Below are 26,131 nucleotides of genomic sequence, written 5' to 3'. Positions count from 1 at the left end.
CTGGGCCTCTTTCTTGGGAATATGAATGCCATCCATGGAGGAAGGGTCCACCCTCATAACTTCATCGCCTCCAAGCATCCCCCCTGCAAATACTCTCATGTTGGCGATTACATTGCGGTGTATGAATTTCAGTGGGGCCTCGTAGCCCTCAGGTTTCTCACTGTGACTGGTCACAATACCCGACACCCACAATTTAAAGGAGATGTTTAATTTTGCTCATGTCTTAAGGGAATTCAGTCCAAGGCTGAAAAACCACAGCAAGAGGGCAGGTTGGAGCAAAGCTGCTCAGTTCATGTCAACCAGGAAGCAGAGCAAGTGACCACGCCAGAGTGGATAAGGCCAGGGAGCAGACTTGGTCCCAACGTCACCCTCCATGACACACAGACACACTGAAACGCGAGCTCCCCTAGCCCCAGGGTGGATCTCAAAGGCAATCAGATTGACCCTCCACCCTAGTAAATGCCACAGACAAAAATATTCCAACCACAGCAGAGAGGACGACCATAGCTAGCATTCACTGAGTGCTCACTGTGCTCCAGTGTCGCTTCTCAGCAACTGGCATCATGTCTTACTTCCCCAACTAGTATAGGAACAAGTTCAGCCATGGTCCCATTCTGCATACAGGAAGTCTTTGGGAGGCTAATTAAGTCACTTACCTGGATGGCTATACATCCAGTCAATGGAGGACTTAGTCCTGCCTCAAAGTCTTCTCTAGAGCCACTTCTAACTGTCCAGATGGCACCTCTCGTCCAAGCCTAAGGAGAGCTTATTATATCATATCACTGCCCAGGGAGACCATGAGGGCCTGAGGCAAGGCTGCAGAGATGGAACTATAGGAGGCATCATCTCCTACTGCCTTCGTGTGAGGAAAGAACAACACGGGTATTCTCACGTGTTTTTACCTCCATGAAGGTGCCACAGAGATGCAGGAGAGACCAGTGAAGGTGGTGGCCACCTGTGGGGGACAAAGTCAGGGGCAAGGGACAGATGGGGATTGGAATGGGGTGATACACCTCAATATTTGTCTTCTAATGTGGCTCTTATACTGACCCAATGAATGCTTATTCATTCAAAAACCATGAGATGATATAAAATAAAAAGCACAATTTACAATCAAATGTAAAGGGGCGATGGAACTGCATAAAAGTTGCTTAGATTTGGCAGATATTAAAGGAGACAACACAGGCAAAGAAATCTCTGGGCTGCCTGATCTGAGAGCGGAGAAGACGGTTCACCCAGCTGGGAAAGCCCCACAGAACCGTGGGTCTTAAGTTGGCCATGACATGTCCAGGATTGTTTGTGGATGAGTGCGGGCACCAGGTATTGGATGTCAACTCTACAGAAGCCAAGATGGAGACCGAATGGTCCTGCAGGGGAGGGACATTCAAAGGAGGATCAGAGAGCTTCAAGGGGAGGGGAGGCCTCCTGGAGTCTGGTGGCTTGGGATTGAGAGCAGGATGGTAGAGCTGGGGACCTGAATGCTAGAGAAGAGGCACCAACAGGGGTGCTGAGCTGACCCAGCCAGCCCTGAGCTCCTCTGTCCACTGCATAAGAGACGAAGCATGTAGACACTGCGGGTCCTACCTACTAGCCATTGTAGACATCCCGTTGCAGGGGTAGGGCTGCTTAGACAAAAGACTTTTGTAGCTGAGTGCCTAAAAGGGGGAACAACTAAGGCAGGCCTCCCTGGAAAGTTTCTCTGACTTTCTGTGACCATTCCACTCAGGGCCAGTGGAAGCCTAGCCTTTGATTTTTTTTTTTCACTTTTTTTCTCTTTTCATCCCACACACCAATGGAAACACAATTCTACACAATGCTCATACATGCACATGCACACACACCCACATGCACACCCCTCAGGCATCAAAGGACTCCTCTGGAGCCCGTATTTTTCTGATCCAGCTCATTGGGATGGAGAGAAAGCAGTGCAGAGGAAAAGAAGGAACCAAGCAAGCCACCCTAGCTACTCTTACTCCCCTTTAAGGCTGCCTGGTTACGGTCCTGGGAAGAAAACCCCTGCATTCCTCCCCTTTAACTGGGCGTATTGTGAAGGCATTGGAGCAGCTAATCCTCACAGACCTGTAGGAGCTGGAGAGGGAGCACCTGGAGCCTGCTTCTTGATTCTTGATTCTTCCGAATCTGAATCCCTGGGTAAGGCGAATTTACTTCTCTCCTCCTCCTCCTCTGCAGCAGCAGCAGCAGCAGCGCAGCGGGGCTTTCCTTCCCCAGTGAGAGGCACTCCCGCTTGGAGAGTAGGTTTAAAGAAGCACTTTTCTGAGCGATTGGGGCACTCATTCCTGTCTGGCTGCCTTGATCTCAAGGGTAAGTTGTAGCTGAGAGGGGTCTGTCTGGCAAGGCCTTCCTGGGCAGCTCTCTGGCTGATGTCTCCTGCAGGAAGCTTTGCACTTTGGGCAGGGGGAGCGAGCAGGGGAAGGGTCTAGTGTCCTGGGTGGGTGTCTGTGGCTCTCGCCCCTCCCCTGCCAGCCCTTTTCCTCCTAGCCTCCTGACCCCATCTGTCAAGCAGGGAGATGCCTGCTCTGCCCACACTCTGGAGCACTGGGAAGAATGGCAGCCGCAGGCAAAAGGAGATTGTAAACAGCCACAGCTCTGCACAGCCCTAAGGCCCATACCACGGGGTCCCCGGCCCTGGCCACCCATGGAGAGGCACAGCAAGCTACTGCTGTCAGCCACAAGACAGTGCCTCCCCTTCCGCAGCGGCAGCCGGGTGGTCTCCCACCCTGGAGTCTTTAAACTTCCCCCATGTTCTCTGGTAGAGATGTCAAAACAAGATCTGAGTTTGCAGCACCACCCCTGTCCACACTGTGGCCCCTTCTCCCCACGTAACTTTGACGCACATACATTAACTCCCAGGTTCCCAGAGGTTCCCAGCTGGCCAGAGCTGCCTGGCTGCAGTGTGCCTGGCCAGTCTCTGGCTGCAGAACCAGATAACACGGTGCTGAGGAAAATCTCTGGGAAGACTGAGGAGAGTGGAACAGGTTCAGGGTGGGCAAGGTCAGGTGCCAGAGACAGAAGCAGACCCCTGTCATTCCACTATTCCAAACTCAACCAAGGCCGACAAGAAACAGGCCATGACAAAGTGCTTCGTAATACCTGAATCACAATTTACAGTTTGCAGCCTGCTGTTCATTCAGCCTCTTTGATGGTCTGTTGGCTGGGGAGGGACCTTGACTCTTTCCCCCTTAGTGTGGAGGCCACAGAGGCTTGAGGGTTAAATTGTCTGTCTGGGCTTGTAAAACTGGACCACACTGGTATGTGTTTGAGGGTGGTAGCATCTGAACCCACATCTTCCGGTATTTCAGTGACCTTTGCATGATGATGCAGACAGCTACCACATGTGTGCCTGTGTGCATGTGCCTGTGTGCATGTGTGTGTGTGTGCATGTGTGTGCAAAAACTTTTGGAAAAACCTGGGATCCAGGGAAAGATTTGAACTGAAACCCAGAGAGGCTCAGGTACTAGGCATGGGGTCCCCAGCCTCATTGCTAGAACTTCTGCTCATTCTGGGGACTCAGCCAGGGCACACATGGGGAAACCAGTCAGGTGTCAGGTTACAGAAGAGCATGACAGGGGGTAAGTGGAGGTGATTGACTGTGGCAGGGGCCACTGCCAAGAAAGAGGCAACAGGTTATGAAGCCCAGGGACAGAGATCAGAGTGAGCATTGGAGGGACTGGGGCTCCGCACCTTATGCAGTATCTTTCTGCCTGCTTGATTTGGGGCATATTTCCTGGCACCTCCACTACACAATGCGTTTACTTGGAAAGGGGGTGGTGAAGCTTACCTGACACATTGAGCACCCAGCACAGAGCCCCACCCCAGTGCTTCTGGTCTGCAGCCACAACACAGCCAGGCTGGAACAGAAAGCCCCCACCACGACCAAAGGCAGGTGCTTACACACACACACACACACACACACACACACACACACACACACACAGCCAGAAATAAATCGCCAGAGGGAGAGTGAAGTACGTGCATCGGCGGCACCCAGCCGCAGGCTGCCAGACCTGGTGGTGGAGTGAATGAGCTGCTGCATGAATGAGAGGGGGAGCCGCGGAGCCTGCACACCGGCTGTGCCTGGTGCTACAACCACAGGCGAGCAGCCGCGGTCAGCAGAAAGCGGCCAGGGCCAAGTGCGCCCCCAAGATGGGCGGTAGTGGGACCAGGCCTATGCAGGGGTCAGAAGCATCAAGCCCAGGTCACCAGAGAGAGGCTGGGAACTCAGAGCTCGACCTTGAGCTCAGGCTGTCCCTCTTCCAGCTTCCTCCCCATGGGACCCTGCTGTTCCCCGGCCTCAGTGCAGTGCATGACTGAGATACTTAGTGGGAGCGAGCTCTGAGATGGCGCAGGGCAGGTGTCTACTACAGCCACAGCTCGTGGCACCTTCTCTGCATGACTCTCAGCGACGCCTCAGCAAGGTGCCCCTTGGAGACCCGGGATCCCTCCCGTGGTGTGCACAGCTCTGGTTCCTTGCATTCAGGGCTGTGATGCAGGAAAATAATGTCTTTTGGCACTTCAGGGTCTCCGTGAAATGAATCCTCACACAGTCAGAGGCCTGTAGGACCCAGGTCCTGCTGAGAGGACAGCAGAGTCACATCTCCTGCCTGCCCCTCACTTGAACTGCAGTTCTTTCTCTTGCTCTTACCTTGGTACTTGATGTTTAGTTTACGCGTCTGTCACACAGGCCCACCTCATGGCTCTGTGGAGGCCACAGACCAGTTTTATGCTCTTTGATGTTTTAACCTCAAAAATAATGCTGAGAGGTAGAGCAGGGATCATTATTGCCATTCTGCAGATGAGGAAACTGAGGCTAAATATGGCTAAGAGGACTAGAATACCTGCTGTCTCCACTGACTCCTGTGCCTTGGTCCCTCGGCTACCAATGGGCTCTGGGTGTGCTTTCCCTTTCCTTTGCAAGGAGCACACAATAAACCTTAGGCAATGCTTGAGTTCCAGCTTGTTACTGCAGCAGGAGTGACGTCTTAAACTCCAATGTGGGTCTGCACCTAAAATAAACCTCAGGAGGCAACTTAAAAACCTTCTTCCTCAGTTGTGCGGTGACCAGAAATAACCAAGTTTCTAGAATGGAGGAGGAGCAAGTGACTGGGGAAAGCAGGGCAGGCCAGGCCTGGTTCTGGACACTGATGAGAAAGTGTGTTGCAGGCACACAGACCTAGCATGTCCCTGTGATGCCCTGGGGATGGCAGGACTGTAACCAACGGGGGCAGAGTGTGGCAACATCACGCGTTCCTCCAAATGTCAAACCCCAAAGCTAGAGATGACCCAGTCTGCATTTCCCAAAGGTATTCTCTGAGGAACCCCAGCTCCCCTGACTGCTAACTGGTATAGAAAAGGGAAATTTCACCATCTATGACAGTTGGGAAATGCCAGGTTAAGCAAAGGTCTTTAACAGTCCTCAGAGACTTCAATAGTGACTGTGGGTCACGGATTTCTAAGAAATCCACCCCAGCCCATGAAGAGTGCCCCAATCTGATAGACTTCAAAGGAATGCTTTATAGAAAGAGGAAAGATGATATTCAGAGACATGGAACAACCCTTTGTGCCAAAGCCATACTAGGGCCAAAGCCATGCTCCTTTCTAGTGTCCCCGCAGCCCAGTGTGGCCAGAGTTTAGGCAAGGAAACTCCCGCATGTCAGCCTTCACCCCATTGCCCACCCACAAGGCCCACATTGCTGTGAACCATGCCAGGAAATAGCATACCTTGTTAGTAAAGCAGGTCCGGCTTGCAGCCTCCTTCCCAAGGCTGCAGACCCATGCATTCGTTCGCCTGGAGTTTGGGAAGCCCTGGGCCAGGAGCAGAGTGTGTTCCTGCCCTGACTCCTCAGAGATAGTCACAGAGCCAGGTAAGCTCAGGAACCAGGGATGCTACCCCTTCAGCCCTGTGATTGGTGCCTTTTTGCCCGGAACCCTGACAGGGCCATTGCAAAGGGGCAGTGACTCCCCCATGGGCAGGCCTGAGCCTTTATCTGGGGTGTAGGAGTACAGAGGCTAGGGTTAGGGGAACCCTAGCCTACCTTGCTTCCCTTGGTGTTTCTGCCCAGTTCAGGGCTGCTACTGTTCCTGCCGATGTGTGCTCTGGACTGGACTGGACTGACAGCCTTGGAGTATAAGGCGATACTTGTGAGAGGCCAGGATACCATACAGGAAGGCTAATCCTGGTTCCTGTAATGAACGCTCAGAATGAAGTGGGCAGGAGTGAAGGACTGGGGAGAAGGTTCGGGCAGACTGGCCTCCGAGGTGAACTGCTAAAGTATGTGATGGCAACAAAGGGGCCCCCATGAACATGGCGGGTGTGCTGCGAGTTCTGTCTGGGACCAGGGCTGCTCCTGAGACCAGTGGCCTGGCAGGAGAGGAGAGAGGAGTGTATGGAAGGAACCTGTGGGGGCTGCCTGCCTCGTGGGCTCCTGGCCCAACCACCCTTCACCCGCACATTGTCAGTGAGGCCAGCTGTCATCAGGATCAGACGTCTCTAAAAAGATGGAACGCATTGGCTTCGGGAAAGCTCCACCAAAGCCACACTGCCTGCCGTGCTCTCTGCAGCTTGTGTCCAGGTGCAGTTCCCCGAGAGACCAGGAAGGCCACCAGTCAGTACCTTGGAGCGTAAGTATGAGCAGACAAGAGGCCAGGCAGCACCCTCACCATGTGCAGTGCCTTCTCAGGGAGGAACCGCCTCAGACGAGCCAGCAGCTGACTGCAGGGTGAAAAGTGTGTTCCACGGGGCAAGCTGGCTGGCTGGGGCAGACGGGCTGACTCAAGGAGTGAGACAGGGCTGAGTTTCCCATGACGTTTTGCTGACCAAAGGCTGATCCCACCCAGGTCCTCAGAAGGATGATGTCTACAAGGTGATTCTACGCACTGCAGCCATTCCGCCCTCTGGGCAAAGCCTCCCAGCTCGGACCTCACAGAGGGGCCCTACCTCTTAGGTATTGTGACACATTCCCTGGAGAGCACTGCAAAGAGAGCTTTCATCCACCCTTCTGGCCCAGCTACAGCCCAGCACAACCACAAAGCCATCCCTGACCAACCTCCTCCAAGGTCTTCCTCAACCTCATCTAACGTGGGCTGAGCCTCTGTGTGTGGGACATGGGGACAACAACTGGGGGTTCAGAGTGGAGTGACACGGCCCGTCCTTTCTGCACACTGCCCACCTGTTCATCAATGTCTGTGCACTTACCCCTTGTCTTTCCACCTTGACTATAAATGCTCCCAAGGGCGAGCTTGTGTCACAGGAATGTCAGTGTTTAGTCCAGGGGTAGGCAGGAGGAGCTCGGCCAAAGCTGGTCCAATGAACTGGGAAATGGTCCCACGAGAAGGGCTATTTTTGCAGTCTTCATGGGCATCTTGCTGGGCTGCAGAGTGAAGGCCTGAGCCAGCCTCCACTGTTCACCGCACCCTAGCGCTACCCAATAGTCAGCCCTGCATCTGAGAAGTTGTGAGCCCCGGCAGCCCAGTGGAAGCCATTACTGGAAATAGAGTGAGAGGCTGAGTCCTGGAGAGAGCTGTACTGCAGCCTGGGATTTCTCCGAATTTGTTTCCCTCTTCTCTGAAAAGGCTGAGATTGCAAAGTCTAGAGAGGGAGGAGGAGAAGGCTGTCACAGAAAGAAGCAGGATGCATCCAGGGAACAGGACTGCCCTCTTGGACCTACCTAGAACTCTCCACACCAGCAGGGGCTTTCGGAGAGAGCAGCTGGGAAGCGGAGGTAGAAAGATCTCAAGTTGACCTCACCTTAGGCAACATAGCCCTGTAGGGACACACTACCTCAAAAACAAAATATGAAAAAGGGCTGGATGTGTAGACTGCTGCAAAGGGGTCGGGGGAGTCACTGGCAGGTGTGGTGCTCAGATCGGGGTTCCAGAAGCTTCCATACCGCACTTATAATGAAACTAAGTGGTTAGGACCCAGTGTGTGGGAGGCGGATGGGCGGGAAAGACGTTTTCTACGGCCTCGCCTCAGCTAAGAATACTGTTTTAAAAGCTATTTAAGAGAGATGGGACAAGAAGGAACAAGGAGTACAGATCCCATGGGGCCGCCAAGAGCAGCGTCGTTCCGCGGGGTGCCAGCAGAGGGAGCCAGCGCGCCGGATCCGCGCCTACAAGGGCATTGTGTGGACGCGAGCCCAGCGAGAAGAGGCGCAAGCGACCTGTCCAGTGTGTGCCCTGACCCCCGTCCTGGGGGGCCGCCCAGGTGCGGTGTGTCCCCCAGGAACACGCCGTCCCCGGACCTGGGTCAGCCTAGGCAGCCCCTCCACACCCTGAGAGGCTGAAGCAGATGGGTTTCGCTTGGATTTCCCGGCCCAGTGGGCTGGGGGCACACTTGCTTCCTTTTGCCCAACACCCTGAGAAGTGGAAGCAGCCAGAGTTGGGGCGCGAATCTGCAGAGTGGCCTCCAGCCAAGCATATCCTCTGCCCCCTTGAGAGCACCCTGAGGTGCTGGGCGGAGACTCACAGAGAGAAGGTTCCAGTTCAGCCTGACCAATACCTGTGCTCCCGCTGATGCCAAGCCATGGAGGCACAGATTTCCCTATTGTTTGGGGACATTAGAAGGCCCAGGGATTCTGGGCACCATAAACAACACCATCTGGGATCCCTGAATAATGCTGCTGCAGTAGCAGGGAGCCAGGACAGAGCATGGAGCCTCCCTCTACCTCTGCAGCACCCAGGACCCGGGGAAGGCCCACTCGCCCCAGATGTGTCTCCTGGGCCACATCCCAGGCCCCTTCCACTGCCCCCTAGAGTTGCCACTCAGTGCGTCCCAGCCCTCCTCCTCTCCTGACTGCCCACTGAGCCAAGCTGGCGGTTGAGTCCTAGACATTTGCTCTGTACCTGTTTTCACACAGCAGCTGGCCTCTCCAGAGGTCATCCAGAGCTGAGCCTTGCAGTTTATTCCTTCTGCAGGAGATGCCTTAACATATTCTGTTTGCCCGGCGCTGACAGACTGCCCTGTCCACCTGTCTGACCCGTGCGAAGGGAGGCCTTCCTGTTCTGCCTTGCTTGTGCGCTCTGTGTCTGCACTTCTAACCACAGACACATGCGTCGGCGTGCTTTCTGCCTGTCTCCTTTATCCGGCAGCCCTGAGAAGTTGTCCTGAAACATATGCAGCACAGGGCACAGCCCAGGTGCCAGCAAGTACATGTTGACTGTCCAAGATGGTGACTCCCTGCCGTCCTCCCCATAATCCCAACACTGGGAAGCCACGGCAGGAGAAGCATAAGTTCAAGCCCAGCCTGGGCAACTTAGGAACTCATTGAGACCCTGACTGTCTCAAAATAAAACATGAGAAGGGGCTGGAGATGTAGCTCAGCACAAAGGCCCTGATTTCACACCCTGTACTACAAAAACATAAAAAGATAAAAAATAAGAATAGAATAACTTCGGAACTCTGACACAGAGTTAGGATAGATTCAGTTCAGGTTCCAGGGAGTAACTATTTGCCTGCACTGCATGGGATGCCGTGGGAGCCACAGAAGCAGCACAAAGCTCATTCGTTCAAGCTGTAACAAGTAGGGGAGCAGCAAAAAGATGAAGGGGTGAGGCAGTGCTGGGATGCTAGTGGTGAGCCAGGCTGCTGGGTAGTCTGGTAAGCATCGTGGGGATGGCATGGTGACATAGGAGGCTTTCAGCTCCTGTCCCCTGGAGGCGGTGTCCCCATGTGAGCCTGTATGTCATCCTTCTTGAACGTGCTGGTTGCAAGGTAGGGTCCACACCAAGGGGCTCTGGCCCCTTGAGCATGTGGCGCCATGTGGGTGTAGAAGAGAGTCATAGAAATGTGTCACAGGTGTTTTCAAATGCAAACGGGGCCAGGGTGGCGATGCATATCTGCACTCCCAACACTCCAGGAGGCTGACCCTGTCTCAAAACAAAACAAAATAAAATGAAAACAAATAAAATAAAAAGGATTGGGGTATAGCTCAGTTCAATCCCATTCATACCCCCCCACACACACACACACAGTTTAGAAATAGAAGAAAGACTTATTTTTCCAACTGTCCAAATTTTACTCCCAATCTTTGCTTTTGGCCTTTGCATAAATAATGTATTTTAGATTGTTTGGAAACCCTGTTCTATTACTGGAGAAATTAAAATGTATTGATTAGACCTTTATTTTTCTCCTCCTTCCGCCATCTCTCCCTCCTACCAAGCGACCCCAGCAGTTTCAACTCTGGAGGCGATGGGGCGAAAGGAAGAAGATGACTGCAGCTCCTGGAAGAAACAGACCACCAACATCCGGAAGACCTTCATCTTCATAGAGGTGCTGGGCTCGTAAGTCCCGAGGCTGCAAGGCCCTGCGCCTGGCCGGCCTGACCGTGGGCTGTGGTGGATGAGCTGGCCAAGGCTGAGGAGAGTCAGTTCCAGTAGCTTTAAGGGCCCTGTGGAAAGTGGCATGGCCTGCGGGGCTGGTGAACGGAGCTGGCGAGGCGCAAACCCACGGGGACACCAGCCCTTTCCTCCGGCTCTGCAGCCCTCCAGTGCCTTTGCCTGGCCCCCACTACTTCCAGATGTGTGATAACATTCGGGTTCCTGGCCCGGATCACAAAAGAGCAGAATGGTGGGGAGCACTTCTGGAGACTCTGACCCTAGAACTTTCCCAAGCATCCCACCCGCTTCTTCCTTCCTTCCTGTCACCACACTAACCCTATTTTCTGGTGTAGACAGGTGCACTTTAGTCTTTCAGCTATGATGTCCAAACTCCCGCAGGCTGCAGGGCCTGGGGCAGTCCTTTGACAGCAATTATGTGACTGGAAGACCCAAGAAAGTCTGTCTAGAGCTGCTTCTCCACATAGCCAAGCATCTCCCCCAGGAGGCTGTGTCTCTGCTCTCTGACGTAGGCTGCCAGCCACAGCTGGTCAGTAAGCGCCTGGGTGGAGAGAAGTGCTGTCTGTCCATATAGGCAAGTTTTTTTCCAGCCAGCTCTGGCTAAGTGTAGCTCCACACGGCCCTAGCCAGGAAGCAGTGACCTCAAATACAGACAGAGAGGACCCGGGCACGGTGGAAAGAGACCTCTGCTCTCCACTGGCCCACAGACACAGGTTGGCAGGCTCTGCACACACAGGAGCCACAGTACTGGTTATCAGCATGCTGGCCCCCTAGCAAGAGGCCTCTGACAAGACCGAGTGGCTGGAGAGAGGATTTCAGCAGGAGAGACAGGCTCATGAGTGAATCAAGAGTGGTTTGCTAATCATACCCCAAATCAAGGGAAGGAGGAAGGAAGCCTATGATGACAAGAGCATGTCTGTCATCTGCTCAGACAACTACTATCAACTTTGAGGAGCCAGACACACCCCCCTCACAGTGCTCCATGAAGTCTGCTGCATACCTGTCTAAATCTAGAGGGATAGCAGGGTCATAGGAAAGCCTGCCACCGCACCCTCTGGCCCTGACAATGTTAAAGCATAACAAAAAGCTGAGACAGTAAGCCATAACAGTGAGCACCAATATTCCCCCCACCTAAGCCTACAGTTACTAACATCTCATTATGCAGTCAGCCCCCCACATCCTCCATTCTGTATCTATGAATCCAACCAATGGAGGATCCAAGGCACTGGTGGGATTGGGGGGGAGGGGTTGCATCTGGTCTCAAACCTGCTGTACTGAAATTGCTTTCAGTGGAGCTCTCAGGACAGTGGCCAAGTCACAGCTGTCATGCAGTCAGGACTGGACGAGGGTAAAGAAGAGGCTCCTCTCCAGGACCCTCCCTTCGCACACCACCTCTGTGCTCAGGAGGGAGACAGGCACCCCCAGGCCGCGGGTGCCATGGTTACCAAAGCAAGGTGCAGGGGGAGACCAGCAGCTGGGGAGAGCAGGTGAAAGGAAGTGCCGCCAAGTCCTCCTGCCCTTTCTGATCCACATCGCCTTGGCTGTTCAAAATTAGTTCTCTGCTCCCCGCCTTGGCAATGGAAGGGTCGAGGGCCCTCTTATCTGCTGCCTCTACTTCCTGCCCCCACACACAGCATGTAACTAAAGTGGCCCAGGGCAGAAGAATGATAACACCTTCTCAAACTGCCATAATTGTGCAGCTCTAGGAGGCACCATTCACATGCAGCACAGTGTGAACCGTGTTCTTCCATTCGGGCAAACTGAAGGCCCTCATTTGGATGTCACTCTCCAAAAGGACCGAGTAGGTGTCAGCTTTGAGACCAGTGGGCCATCCAGAGTGGTGGGAGGCAGGAAGAACTCTGGCGGTGGGTTCTAGAATGCTATAACTGGAAGGAATCTTTGAAGCCACACAGCTCGACTTCCATTGTATCCATTAGGAAAGCAAAGACCAAAACTGAGCCAAACACACAACTGATCCCAGCTCAAACTTCTCATCCATTGATCCCTGACATGTATGTTGGGTGCTTTCCATATGCAACCTGGCACAGAACTGGTACCCATCCATAACCGTCTTCTGTTATGCCGCCTCATGCTTCATAAGCCAGGGTGTCCCCCTGACCCCTGTTCCACACCTTTATGCTTTTCCTCTTGGCTCCTCCCACTCCATCTGAAACATCTCCAACTCCTGTCTTTACTCTGATAACTCATTCATCCCTTAAAACTGAGTTCCAAGCTATTCTTAAGTCAAAGAGCCTCAAGTCTTGTGTCCCATAGCTATCCCAAATGGTCGCTTTGTACAAGTTAAGGCAAACATGTCTTCTCCTTAGCATTCTGTCTGCTGGGGAGTGGGGAATTGTAACAAGTATCACATGACTACACACAGGAAATGAATCTTCAAGATGAGGGACATCTGCTGGCTTCGGGCGGTAGTGTCTGTTTCTGTAGTCTCGTGATACCCTTCTCTATGTGTCTATGTGTCATCCTGGGTTCTAAGCTAAATAAATTCTCACCCCAGTGCCAGACACAGGTCCCAGTAGCTCCACAGACATTCTAGGAGCATCTGGCAGCTGTTTTCGAATCCAGTCCTATTGCTTACTTGCTTCTGTTCCTCCTCAGTCTGTGGGCCCCTTTGGAATGGAAACTTACTCACCTTTTTGTCTCCAGACTCCACAGAGGCCCAGGTGATCTTGAGGGAGAGGATAAGAAGCAGGGCAGACGCGGAGATGGAGCTCTGATGGCTCTGATGAACTCTGCTTTAAATGCATCCTCTAGGGAGTCACAGGAATACCCAGACCCCCAAAAGGCCAAGTGTGATCTAATGTGAATATTAAAGTCCTAGAGAAGACTCAACTGGCCTTCACCTTCATTTTAGACGATCTACAGGGTAGGGAAGAGAACAGCTGGGCTCTTCCTCATTTAGATCCTGTCCGTCCTTGTACCACTAAGTGATTCCTCCATGGGCACTCCAGTAGTGATTATAACAAGGGGACAATCTAGTGCATTTGGTTTAATAGAAGTTGGGAACACTTTTAGTACTTTACATGTTTTGGCTCTTTATTCTGAAGAACTACCCTGATGAATCAGAGATGATCCATATCCCCATGTTTCAGATGGGGAAACTGAATATGTAGAAGTTAAGTGACTTGTCACCCAAAGAACCAAGGTTCTGATTAGACACTCAAGCACAGCCTGTGCCCTATCTCACCTGCTGTTCTTCTGGGTCCACAGACAGCCTGCCCCAAGCTTCTAGGCGCTGTCATTAGGCTTTACGGGTCCCACGCGTAAATGAGGATGCTGGGTCCTTTGTGTCTGAAAGTTGGTTTGGGTCGATGATCACCATCCAAAACTCACAGGCTGCATCTGAGCCTCTCCCCTCATGCCTCTGTCCCTGCCGCCCCAGTGGGCCACACTGCCCCTCATAGGGGTGGACTCTGCAGGAGCTTCTCTGTAGAGAGGAAGCCTCTGCAACTGAAACAGAGTGTTTGGAAGTTGTCACAAAACTATGCAAGTAGGCAAAAATCCTGCCTCACCCCTGACTGCAGGCCAGATCCCTTCCTTCCCATAAGGTCTGCAAAGGAAAGGATACCTGACATGTCAGACAGGCCCTGCCACCCACGGAGCTCATCCTAGGGAAACTCCTTGTCAGCTATACCTTCCTTCAGCCATCCCGTCATTCTGTTTCCAGAATGGTTTCTACCTCACCAAAATGTCCCCTACCCTGCCAGAATGCTGTCTACCACACCAGAATGCTTCCTCCGTACCTCACCAGAACTAAGTTCCTTCTCTTGGCATCTTCCCCTAGAGGAGCTTTCTCAGAAGTGTTCCTGGTGAAGCAGAGGGTAACTGGGCAGCTGTTCGCTCTGAAGTGCATCAAGAAGTCACCTGCCTTCCGAGACAGCAGCCTGGAGAACGAGATTGCTGTGTTGAAGAAGTGAGTGGGTCTGGGGTGGGTCACATCCTTCACAAATGACCTTCCAGAATCCCTGAGCTAGAGCTCCATGTGGGAGCCACTGCTCCCCAGACTGAGCTGTTTGGTCTGTAAGCTAAATTTAGTCAGACAGATGTCTTGGCTGAATATTTCTCCAACTAACTGACCAGAGAACTCACTGTGGCAGAGCCAGGTCGTGCTTGTGGGCTAGAGGGTAATTAACTCAAAGGAACAGAAGTCAAATGGCCATCAGGAAGAAGTAAGAAGAAGAAGATGGCATAAGACTTGGAAATAAATCTCAGTTTTGTCCAAGCAAATGTAGATTCAGCACCCCAGCCCTTATGGTAGAGACCACACTGGCAATGAGATTCTTACAAAGATCCCTTATGGAACTCCCCGCTGCACCAAAGGCTTGCTTAGCACTTTGACAGGGTCAGGACCACAAGGACAAGGCAGACAAAGTTCCATGGTCTCAGGAGCTCCCATTTCCCAGGTGCAGGTCCCACCCCCATCTGACACAAGGACCAGCAGAGATCACCCTGGGGAGGAAATAGGGAGGCCTCAAGAGTGGCCCAGGAGTGCAGACTGGGAGCATAGTTTCAAAGAAAAAGGACTATGATGGATGAGCTGTGTAGAAGGGAGCTCAGCTGAGAGTAGCACACATGTTTATTGGCATTGTGGAAGTGCAGAGACTTAGGGGAAAATGAGCATCAGAAGTTCCCTGAACTTGGAGAGAGCATCAAAAGATGGGGGATGAAGCTAAAATGTGAAGAGACCCTGCTTACAAAGGTACCATGCTAAAGAATGTCGACTCTTTTCAATGGGTAAAGAGAAGTCATCAAAGAATTTTAAACAAGCTGGGGATTTAGCTCAGCGGCATAAGCGCCTTCCTTGCAAGCAGGCAGTCGTGAGTTCGATCCCTGGTACCGATAAAAAGGAAAAAAGACAAAAAAAAAAAAGAATTTTAAACAGGACTCAACTGGACTAGTATTTCAGAGCTGTCCCCGTAGGCATGATGGACATAGATTGGAGGAGACCAGCTGAGAGGGTAGGAGACCTGTTACAAGACTTTCATAATAATCTAGGCATGGGGTGAGGAAACAGGTGGAGGAGGCAGTGGCAGTATTGTGTGGAGCCCAGACAACTAGCCTAAAAAGCATTTCAGAAGGAAGTGAATGGCTTTGGAGTCGACCAGTAAGAATATAGAGGAGAAATGTATTCAAAGTTATCCTGACTGAGCACACATCCAGTGAGTGGGATGTGATACCATTGCTTAGGAGAACAAAAAGGATCAATTTGGAGGGAATGGAAAGAAATTGGATGAAATATATAAAATATATATAGAATATATAGAATTTAGATATCCATGTGAAACATCTGGAATACACATAGAATATATAGAATGTAGTTATACACGTGTCTTTGTAAGGAGGATTTAGGACACCGAAGACTGAGATCCACACTCCAGGAAGAGTAGGGTGGAGATATTATAAAATCCCTGAGAGCAAAGACTATGGTATCTCAGCAAATATTTCTTCAGTGAGTGAATAATTAATAAAATTCATGTTGGCATAGGTGGCCCACGAGTACGGTTGAATTGATCAAGCAACCACAGCAACAGTCTGTGATTTTAAAGTATCTGTAATTGGACAACTACTATGATGTGTTGGCTGGTCCCCAAGCAGTGGAGTAAGCATTTGTAAAGCACTGTCTTTTTTAATACTGATCTAGCCGTATGAGAGAGATGTACTTTTCTTATGAGGAAAATGAAGGGGCTTAGAAGATTTGAGAAAATCAATTCTGGTTTCCCAGTGAATAAATGTCTGAACTGGATCTGAACCCAGAACCAGATGACTCAGTGTAAATTCTTATTTCCTGTGCTATGTAACAATGAGAAAAAAATCCTAGAGAAATTCCCACTCCACAGAACTACTACCTGGGAAACCTGGCCCTTTTATTAACATGATTATTGTATTTGACTCAGTCTCCAAGGGTGCCACAGGGTGAACTCAGGCAGGGATTCCTGATCGCAGCATGATGACACTCTGGGCCATCTTGTTCCTCATGGTGTCGGGCTGTGTGTTGCTGAGAATTTGGCTGCATTTCTGCCTCCAGTAGCATCCCCTGTAACTCCAAGAGTGACCACTGAAAATCGCTTTACTTGCTGCCAAATAAAGGAGCGAAAGAGCCCCCTCCCCCTGGTTGAGAACTACTGATTTAAGTTACCAACAGAAAATAAGCATCTTCCTTGTTCTCACAATATCCTAGAATTATAAGTTTTCAACACTTTCTCCATAGTTACCCAAGAGGGAGCTCGGCTAACTGAGCCACTCGTTCAATAACTGGGGATCTTTTCTCTGGGGTTATGTGGTGATAGCCTACTCATTAGACAGGCTCACCAGGGACTCAGTCTTCCTACATATTACCATCAAAAGTGTCCAACAGGAACTCTGGGGCTGGCTTTGCATATCTTACTGTGACACTTCTTCGCAGGATCAAGCACGAGAACATTGTGACGCTGGAGGACATCTATGAAAGCACCACTCACTACTACCTGGTCATGCAGCTGTAAGTGAAAATGGGCCCATTTCCTCCCAGAGTCCTCCACGCTCAGAGTTTTGTCAGCAGTGAGGGGAGGATGACAACAGACAAAACTCAAGAATTAGTTCAAGCAACTCCAAAACACTTTAGTCCATTTATTATCAATACACCTCTGACCACTGGCATAGTGTGGTAGGGAAGTCCCAGAGTAACACCAAGGGATCTGAGACCATGTGGTAGCTGCAAGTGGCCAGAACAACAGAATTAGTACTGTTACTCTGTGGGCTAACAGGAAGCAAGGAGGTGGGAGACTTCAGTGACATTCAGGAGCCACCAAGCTGCTAAGAGTGCCATGCTGCGACCTAGGCCACCCATGCTCTGGACTTCAAGTTCAGAGCTATGGCCTGAGAGTCTTCCCCATAGACCTCCAGCTCCGATAGCAGCCGGGCACTCAAAGGCAAGAAAAAGAGTGCAGAAGGTGTGCATTTGGATGGAGAGGTTTTATGCCTTCATCACTGCATGGTGCAGCCACAGTTAGTACCAGGGGACAGTGGGCAGGGGTCGGGACCACCAGAGGCCCACATGGAAGCAGTGCGGGAGTCTTCATCCAAAAGAAGAAAGGCCGGGACTTGGGAGAGTGTATTTGAAAGATTCATGTGAAAAGAGGTTTCTCTTGTTCTGCTGGAAGCCACTACATGGCATCAGGTTAAACGTAAGACAGAAATATGACTCAGATGTCGCAGATGAAGCAGCCCATCAGAGGAAGTAGTGAGTTCTCTGACACTCTAGTGTTTAGCACCAACCAAGAAACTTCTAGGCAGACATCGTGTAGCTGGTAGAAGGATCCAGGGTCTTCAAGCTGCTGAGACACATTATGTATGAGTCTCACAGCACCCCTGCACGCCTACCTGTAATTCCCACTTTAGGAGCCCAGCTCTCCACAAGGACAAAGATAAAACACAGTTAACCTCCACTTCATGCTTCTCTTTCCTACTGCACTGCTGTCACCTTCCTCTCCTACCAGGGCTCCCTGTGTCCAGGGATAACTAGCTTCTGAGGCAGCCCCCAACCAAGGCATTCACAGTTTTAAAAAACTATCCAGAGATAGGTCCTGCTTGGTCCCAAGTTGGGGCTCCCTTGTCATACCACCCCACGTCCTGGAGAAGGCACTTGGAGGCTAGTGTGGTCCCTCTTCCAGCCACAGTACCTGGCACCTGCCTGGCCAAGGCCACCTGTATTCCCCATGACTACAGGGCAACACATATGCTTCTCCACAACCTGAACTGAGAAACCTGTTCCTGTGCCTGCAGTGTTTCCGGCGGGGAGCTCTTTGACCGGATCCTGGAGCGAGGGGTCTACACAGAGAAGGATGCCAGTGTAGTGATCCGGCAGGTCTTGGCAGCAGTGAAATACCTCCATGAGAATGGCATCGTCCACAGGGATTTGAAGGTGCCAGGGTGGGGATGCTCACTGACAAACCAATCATGACCCTTAGGAGACCACAGGGACACTGAGGAATCAAAGCCCTGCAAACTGTGGGGATCAGATCTGCCCGCAGATTCCTTAGATTAAGCCAGGAGTGGCTGAATAAGCACTGTTAATTTGCACTGTAGCCTTTCCCAAATCTTTCACTACGCCTTATCCATCAAGGTACTAAAGCATTTCCCCCATTTCAGAACTCAGCCACAGTCAAGTGCAACTAATGCTCCTCGAGGGCCTAACAGCCCTGGCATCACCACAGGCTTTGATGAGATCAGAGGTCATGAACCAAGGGCTGATTGCCTCAATAACCAGACAGTCCTGAGGTAGCTGTGGTGGGGAGGGGTTGCAAAAGTCACGGCACCCTGGGGTACACGAGGGAGGCGCAGACAAGAGGACTAGAGATGAGTCCAGAGCCCAAGGCTCACCTTGTGAAAGTTCTATGTTGAGGAAGGATAAGAGCTCACACCAGGCACACGTGGGTTCCCTCCTCCTGCAGCCTGAAAACCTGCTGTACCTCACCCCTGAGGAGAACTCGAAGATCATGATCACAGATTTTGGACTGTCCAAGATGGAGCAGAGTGGCGTCATGTCCACAGCCTGCGGGACCCCAGGCTACGTGGGTGAGTCCAGGAGCAGGAGAGAAATTGACATCACTACCAGAGAGGGTGGCTGTGAGCAGACAGGTCAGTGTCAAGGGCCATCCAGGCAGAGCGTCCACCTCGGAAGCTTAGGGCCAGCCAATTCAGCTTTCTCCAGACCCCTCACCCGTGTGGCTCCCAAAGCCTGTGTCTAAAGACAGACAGTCCCTTTCCCTCCACAGCCGCCACCACCACCTTGACCACTGTCACTCCTGCAGCCTGTGCCTTTGTCTCTCAGAAGACAAGATCTCAGGCTCAGGTCCTCTCGGGAGAGTGGAGCAGGGCTGAGCACTCACCCTGCTCCGCCCACTCTAGAGACTTCAGCCCCAGATGTGGGCAACCTGGCAGCTCAGGCCGGGAATGTGGGCCTAGACAGACCCCCATCCCATGTGTACCCCCAAGGAAGCACACAGAGGGCTGGCAGAGGCAGGCATCTTGCCTGAGCTGCCCTCTGGGTTCCTGGCAAGGTAGGGGAAGACAGGGAGCCAAGAGGAGTTGGTTCCTGGCTCGAGGAGAAGCTGGACATGAGGACCTCTGCCTGTCCCTTTTCTCCTGGCCAGGCGCTGCCTGCTTGGAATTGAGGTGTGGGAAGCACAGCCCCAGCGCAGGGGAAGAAACCTGTTTGCTCTCTGAAAGGGCAGCCAAGCACTCACCAGGAGAGTTGCAGCGGGTACGCAGCTGGGTATCAGGACACATAGGTGTACTGCTACTGCCCAGGGCAGCCAGTCAAGGCCATGCCAGACTAAGCGTCAGTCACATTTGGGAGCTCCCACTCATATCTGGAGCTCCCCCAGTCTGATGGGAAAGACACACGCTTGCCCTAGGGGCCACTGTCTGAATGGAGTGACAGGCCTGGTCTCAGAGAGCGCTCAGTCCTGTTGGGGGCACCAGCACTGGCGAGCCCAGCCTGAGCAGCGGGTCTTCCATGATCAAGTCAGTCTCCAGCAGGAAGATTTAACCCCCAGGAGCGCAATCCCATAGAAATGTAGCCATGCCGAGGGCCACCCCGTCCTCTCAGGCTATTTTCACCCTCAGTGCCCTCTGCATCTAGTCCTCTCCTCTTGCTCCCAGCCCTAACTCTGTCATTCTTCCGCCACAGCTCCAGAAGTATTGGCCCAGAAGCCCTACAGCAAGGCTGTGGACTGCTGGTCCATCGGCGTCATCACCTACATACTGTGAGTGGAAGTCGGCATTGCCTCTGTGCCTCAGAAACCTCAGAGCCTGCTTGCTGCTTCTTCCAGCCACTGCCTCAGCACAGGCACACACGTGTGCACACACATGCTCACACACATGGCTCCAAAGCTTCCTGCCGAGGCAGAGCAGGGCTCCATATGGGCCCCAGGCAGCCACCCAACCCTCCCTGACCTGCACACCCACCTATCGTACACAGATGTGCCCAGGCCCAGGAGTGGGAGGGAAAGTCCAGGACAGGGTTGGAAACCAGGGGACCTGCTGCCCCCATCTCAGCTTCCTGCCCTGGTGACCTCAGCCCAAGGCAAAATCAGGGCACAGATACAGAGAGTCAGCTCCTCTCAGCACACCCCTCTCTCATCCTCTCCTAACCCACTCACTGCCTCTTTCCCACATCTGCCTCATGCATAGCAAATTCTTCCAGTAGACATTGGCCCCTTGTATGGACTTGCCTCTCTGCTTCCTCAGTTTATATAGAATAATTGCTCTCACCCTTGCATTTATTCAATACGTGTTCAGACTTGGTGTCGGTCTTTGGTGCCAAAGAATGAACCACACAAATAAATTGCTCGTGACACTGAACCCAGGCCCTTAACACTAGCTACACCCACATGTCTTTATTTTATATTTTGAGATAAGATCTCCCTAAATGACTGAATTACTCAGCTCGGACTGGACCTTGAGGTCCTCTTACATCATCCTTCCAGGGTGCTGGAATTAGCAGTGCACCATTGCACCCAGCTTTCAACCATCCTTCTGAAAGATACATTGTACCTACAGAGCATCTGAGTACCAGGAAGTGCAGGGAGAGGTGCTGAAGGTTTGGGGGAGTAGGGTGCAAAAAGGCCTTCCTGGGAAGCCTGCTCAGGTGCCGGCTCCTGCCCCTCTGGCAGGGCTCCTGTACCACTCCTGCAGCAGAAGCAGGTGCACCTCCTGGCCACGCTGCTGCCTGGGGACCCATGTGCACAGTAGGGGTGGGGAGGAGAGGGGCTCAGTGCAGCTTCTTCCTGTCTGCTGCAGGCTGTGTGGATACCCACCCTTCTACGAAGAGACCGAGTCTAAGCTGTTCGAGAAGATCAAAGAAGGCTACTATGAGTTCGAGTCTCCATTCTGGGATGACATTTCTGAATCAGGTACAGCAGTGGGTGTGAAAGACAAGATAACAGGCCAAGGGATGACAGAAGCAGACAGTCCTGGCTCTTCAGAGTCCCTGGTGAGCCAGCTGAACCCCTGCTGGTAGGAACACAATCACCCATTCAAAGGCAGTGGAATGGTTGGCATCTGAGGGCTACACTGCAGTCTTCCGAGAGGCTGAAGCACAGTATGGCTGCAGGCAGAGAGCAGGTAGGAGAGAGGTCAGCAGGGCAGAGTCAGGGGCCGGGAGGGCTCCAGGCAGGAGCTGCAAACGTAAGGCTCAGAAGCCTGCACAGAGCACGCGGAGGGGAAGGCGGGGAGACAGCACATTGCACTGTCAAGTGCAGATCACAGGTCAGAGCTGGAACTGGGCAGCGCTCACACGTGTGCCCACATGCAGTGCTGGATCATGTACCGGTGCAAAGCATGTGCACGTGGTGTGCAGGCACACCGGTGCCTCGTGAGCAGTGAGGTTCCCGCAGCGCTGTGTGGGGGAGGCTGTTCCAGTTCCTTTCCTGGATGGCTTATGGTGGGTTGTTGGGTGGTTTGGAGGTTTTTTTCTCTCTCTTTTTAAAACTCTTAAAATTGCCTCTTTGGAGGATTAGCTAAAGATGCACTCACCACCACCCACCAGCCCAGAAGCAAATTTCCTTCAGTCGTGAAACCTGGTCTTAGCTGTCACATCTCTGCTTGTTCCCCTTAGCCAAGGATTTTATCTGCCACTTGCTGGAGAAGGACCCTAACGAGAGGTACACCTGTGAGAAGGCGTTGAGGCACCCCTGGTGAGTGAGGAACAAGCAGGCCCCAGGGCTCAGCTCCTGGCTCCCGCCCCAGGGTGACTCCCTTAAGTGACAGTGCGCCCCTGACTATGACTGTACTGGGAAGCATGCACCGTGCACCGGGGCCGAGGGGAAGATGAGGCAGGAACCGCAGGGGACTGTCCTTTGGGTGGGCATCTGCCCCTATGTGGTGCAGTGCTCAGTGCTGCTGACATGAGGACCCTTCTCCTGTTCCGAATGTCATTTTACTCTAAGATCAAAACCTGTTCTGTGTGAAGGGATTGAAGAGCAGTAACTAAGCAGCCAAGTGGTAAAGGGTGAATTAAACCTTGAAACACTTTTCTTTCACGCTGCTGCCCTGTTGAGGAATTTGCAAGAGCTCCCCTATTCCTATCAGAGCAATAGGTCCTGACCAGCCTGGCATATGAACAATCTAGGCTGTGACTGGAATCTTAGTTTTAACTTTTGGCCAAAGTCTGAGTTGTGACCCAAACACCGGCTACATGTGCTTCCAGATAATCTCAGACACAGACTTAGCCCTTACAGAGTTCTGAAAGGAACATGACAGCATCTTTTCCTGTGTGGGGTTAATTGAGGCATCCTGGGCAGGTGTCTAAGGACTCTGAGCTCCGCCTATAGACATGAGAGGGACTTTGAATGCTGTGTAGAGAAGCCTGAGCCTTTGGCGGATGACCTAAGCTGCAACCAGCCCTTGGGAACAAGTTGAGTTCCTAAATCAAGGGCCCACAGTACCCCAGCTTTCCAGTCTGGCCTGGCCCCTTACCTCCAGTGCCTCCCAGTATCTCCCATGCACCTTCTCTGTTACCAGAGACCGATGGCTGCATTATCCTCCCTGTGCTCTGCACGCCACATACCAAGCTCTCTCCTCACTTCACCCTGGGTCATATCCTGTCCTCCATGAGGATGTCCTGCCTCTTGCCATCTGTGTCACTTCCTTTAGGATCCAGATGCTTTCCTCAAAACCACTGACTCCTGCAGTCCATGCAGACCTCTGTATCTCTCTCTGTTAATAAGCTCTATAAATTTCTCTAGTCCATGGCATGGAACAACCCCACACACTCAGACTGAAGGTTGGTAGGCATGGGGCCCATATCGCTCACTTCTTTGGGTCCTTTAGTAGCTATCCCAGCACAGAGCACATGGCAAGTGTCTGAGGGACACTTGGAGACAGGTGAGTAGGAGCTCAGGGGAGGTAAAGTCCAGCAGTATCTGCTGACCTTGCTGAGGAGGCTTTAGAAGAGCTGGCCTCAGGGAAGGTTTGAGTGAGAAGATGGTGGTGACACTCATGCCCTGGGATACAGGCTCAGCTCATTGTTTTTGGAAAAGGCATGGCCAGCAAAGTCATGCTATCTCATGGCAGCCCCTCAGCTGCTATAGCATAAAAGTGGCCTCAGAGTTGAATGGATCACAAATGACTGCATTCCAGTGAAAACGTATTTGAAAAACAGACAAGTAGGTTTGCCCTTTGGGCCGTATCTGCCAAACCTGCTCTTAATTATTTGGTTTTGCTGAAGCATAAGCCCACCGTGACCTGCCCAGGGCGACAGAGAAACCATTCCCTACTGGAGTCCCCTGTTCCCAGAGCATTCCACTCAGCTCTGACCTGATCCGGTACACAGCACCCTGCCCACTCTTGGCTGAGTGTTAACCTCCCAGTAGCCAGAGTCTCTCCTGCATCCCCAGGATTGATGGAAACACAGCCCTGCACCGGGACATCTACCCATCCGTCAGCCTTCAGATCCAGAAGAACTTTGCCAAGAGCAAGTGGAGGGTGAGCCGTGCTCTGGGGCCTGTGGGCAGGGATAGGGTAACAGAACGACTTCCTTCAGGGCATCCTAGCTGACAGCTGGGCTTGTACCCTCTCTGAAATGATGAGGGGTGTGCAGGCTTCAAGAGACACAGGGAACCTGGTACAGTGATGCACACCTGTAATCCCACCTACTTGGGAGGCTGAGGCACGTCAGCCTCCGTGTTCAGTTCAAGGTCAGCCTGGGCAATTCAGGGGGACTCTATCCCAAGATTTAATAAAGAGGTGGGGTGTAGAAGGAGCTCAGCACAGAGGCACCAGGTTGAATTCCCAGAACCGAGGGAGAGGGAAGGCTGGGCGCAGCCTCCATGTACACCAAAGGCCAACACATGGTTCCTCCCCAGCAAGCCTTCAACGCAGCGGCCGTGGTACACCACATGCGGAAGCTGCACATGAACCTGCATGGCCCTGGCACCCGCCCCGAGGCCAAGAATGAGCCCCCCGCATCCCACGCCTGTGATGCCATTGGGCCCAGCTCCCCTGAAATCACAGTCACAGAAGTCCCAGCCCCAGACTCAAGCGCATCTCTCGAGATGCCTGCGCAGCCACCCTGCTGGCACAACCCACAGCCTGCGACCCCTGGCGGCGGCGGCAGATCCCTCAACTGCCTGGTCAATGGCTCCCTACACATCAGCAACAGTCTGGTGCCCATGCAACAGGGGCCGCTGGCTGCCGGGCCCTGTGGCTGCTGTTCCAGCTGCCTAAGCATCGGGAGCAAAGGGAAATCCTCCTACTGCTCGGAGCCCACTCTCCTCAGAAAGGCCAACAAAAAACAGTATGTATTTTCAGCAAGCCCAACACAGCCTGAGCTGAAAAACTAAACACTGACAGAAATCTCTCCCTTCAGGCAGCTTGAAGGGTGGGTGGGAAGAGCTCTGGCCTTGAGGCCAGGGACATATTTCCAGCCCCGTTTCCACCTCTCCAGCTGTGAGACCACTGACACATCAGTGAATGTTCCAAATTTGCTCATCTGTACAGTGGGTTCATGGAAGTATGTTTACCAGCTCAGCCTGCCTCATGGGGGGAGCCTGCAAAAAACTGGGGTGTGCATGTTCGTGGAAAGCTTTTGATCCTAAGTTTCCAGGGCCTACGTGTTTGAGGGAAGGCAAGGAGTGGGGGGCCTTCTTGCCCATGTCTCTCCTGCAGGGACTTGTGCTGTCAGCTTCCTGAGGGAACTGCAGGGTGGATGCCACCAGCACAGAGCTTAGCCCCACCCCGGCCCATGCTGCTCCCTTCTGCAGAAACTACAAGGTTGCCACTTTGACCCCCTGCAGGAACTTCAAGTCCGAGGTCATGGTGCCAGTAAAAGCTGGGGGCAGCTCCCACTGCCGAGTGGGACAGACTGGGGTCTGCCTCATTATGTGATCCTTGGAGCCAGCACCTGTCACTGTGGTTTGCAGGTGAGGCCAGCAGGCCTGGGGTTGGAAGCAGGGACAGCCTCCACCCAGGAACAAAGCCGACCTCACCAGGACCCACTTTCCTCTGCAGGAGACGCCTTCAGCTCCTCTCTGCCTCCAGCCCTGGCCTCTACCTGCAGAGGGAGGAGGGGAGCCAGTAGAGCAGGGCCTGGCAGGAGTGTTCAGCCAGAAGCAGCAGCCACCTGGAGCCCAGGAGAGGGCCCAAGGCCTACGCCCCTGACCACCTGCTGTGTTCCCCATACCCTAGCACTGTTGGGCTCTGTGCAGTGCACCTAGATAGCTCCCCTGGGCCTGTTTCTTGTGAAAAGCTTCATGGGCTGGCCAGGCCCACGCAAAGCCATACAGAGTTTCTGCTCTGAGTCCCCATCTGCTCACGCTTGCTCCTGCCTCGTTGGCCTCCTAGCCAGTGGCCAGACCAGGCTCCCTACTACAGCTTCTTGCCTCCCACATGAACACAAGACAGCTCCCAGGTCAGACTGGGTGCTCGCACAACTCTCAGCCTGACCCCGGGTGTCTGCTCCCACACCTCAGATCCTTCATCCAGCCTCAATCTAAAAGTGCCACGCTCCAAAAGTCGGGTGGAAAGGAACCCGGGACTGGGAACCCTAGGACTCCTCCTCCTGGCCACACACCCTCCACATATGCCAAAAGCTACTTTCTTTTCATTCAGAAATTCTTATCCTTATCTGCTCCCCTTTCTCCCTGTAAAGCAGTTGTCTCATCCTGATCCTACCCTGTCTTCCTGTTCCCAGTCTCCAGCTTCACACTGTGTTGTGCTTAATAAAATGAACATATTTTTCTCTATGAGGCTTCCTTTTTTTCTTTCAAGGTCAGAGGCA

The 26,131-nt window shown here is 52.6% G+C and overlaps 1 protein-coding gene across 4 annotated transcripts; it reads left to right on the top strand.

The window, feature by feature from the left end:
- The first annotated feature begins 1,879 nt into the window (after nt 1-1,879).
- Camk1g (calcium/calmodulin dependent protein kinase IG) lies at nt 1,880-26,096 on the top strand. 4 transcript variants are annotated; one of them, XM_063240154.1, is made up of 13 exons: nt 1,886-2,151; nt 10,179-10,299; nt 14,156-14,284; nt 16,775-16,849; nt 18,133-18,271; nt 18,801-18,924; nt 20,042-20,117; nt 21,154-21,266; nt 21,971-22,049; nt 23,751-23,838; nt 24,219-24,649; nt 25,116-25,274; nt 25,363-25,599. In XM_063240154.1, the coding sequence occupies exons 2-12, from the start codon at nt 10,208-10,210 to the stop codon at nt 25,237-25,239; spliced, it is 1,470 nt and encodes a 489-aa protein (XP_063096224.1). In that variant the 5' UTR covers nt 1,886-2,151; nt 10,179-10,207; the 3' UTR covers nt 25,240-25,274; nt 25,363-25,599. The 4 variants fall into 4 exon arrangements, with proteins under 4 accessions (XP_023422929.1, XP_063096224.1, XP_003474814.1 ...); XM_003474766.5 differs by having other exon boundaries at nt 1,889-2,151; nt 25,149-25,274; XM_063240155.1 differs by lacking the exon at nt 1,886-2,151 and adding an exon at nt 2,152-2,322.
- Nucleotides 26,097-26,131: the final 35 nt, after the last annotated feature.

Source organism: Cavia porcellus, unplaced genomic scaffold (assembly GCF_034190915.1).
Source record: "Cavia porcellus strain 051 isolate PalLab524CR breed Dunkin Hartley unplaced genomic scaffold, mCavPor4.1 scaffold_29, whole genome shotgun sequence".
Lineage (NCBI taxonomy): Eukaryota > Metazoa > Chordata > Mammalia > Rodentia > Caviidae > Cavia > Cavia porcellus.
Note: the sequence above shows the minus strand (reverse complement) of the source record. Positions and strands in the feature narration are given on the sequence as shown.

Excerpts from the sequence above, each read along its gene's own strand:
- Camk1g (XM_063240154.1), top strand. The coding sequence starts at position 10,208 with ATGGGGCGAAAGGAAGAAGATGACTGCAGCTCCTGGAAGAAACAGACC. Across the intron at positions 18,925-20,041 it reads CGGGACCCCAGGCTACGTGG|CTCCAGAAGTATTGGCCCAG; the intron begins GTGAGTCCAGGA and ends CTTCCGCCACAG. Across the intron at positions 21,267-21,970 it reads GGATGACATTTCTGAATCAG|CCAAGGATTTTATCTGCCAC; the intron begins GTACAGCAGTGG and ends TGTTCCCCTTAG.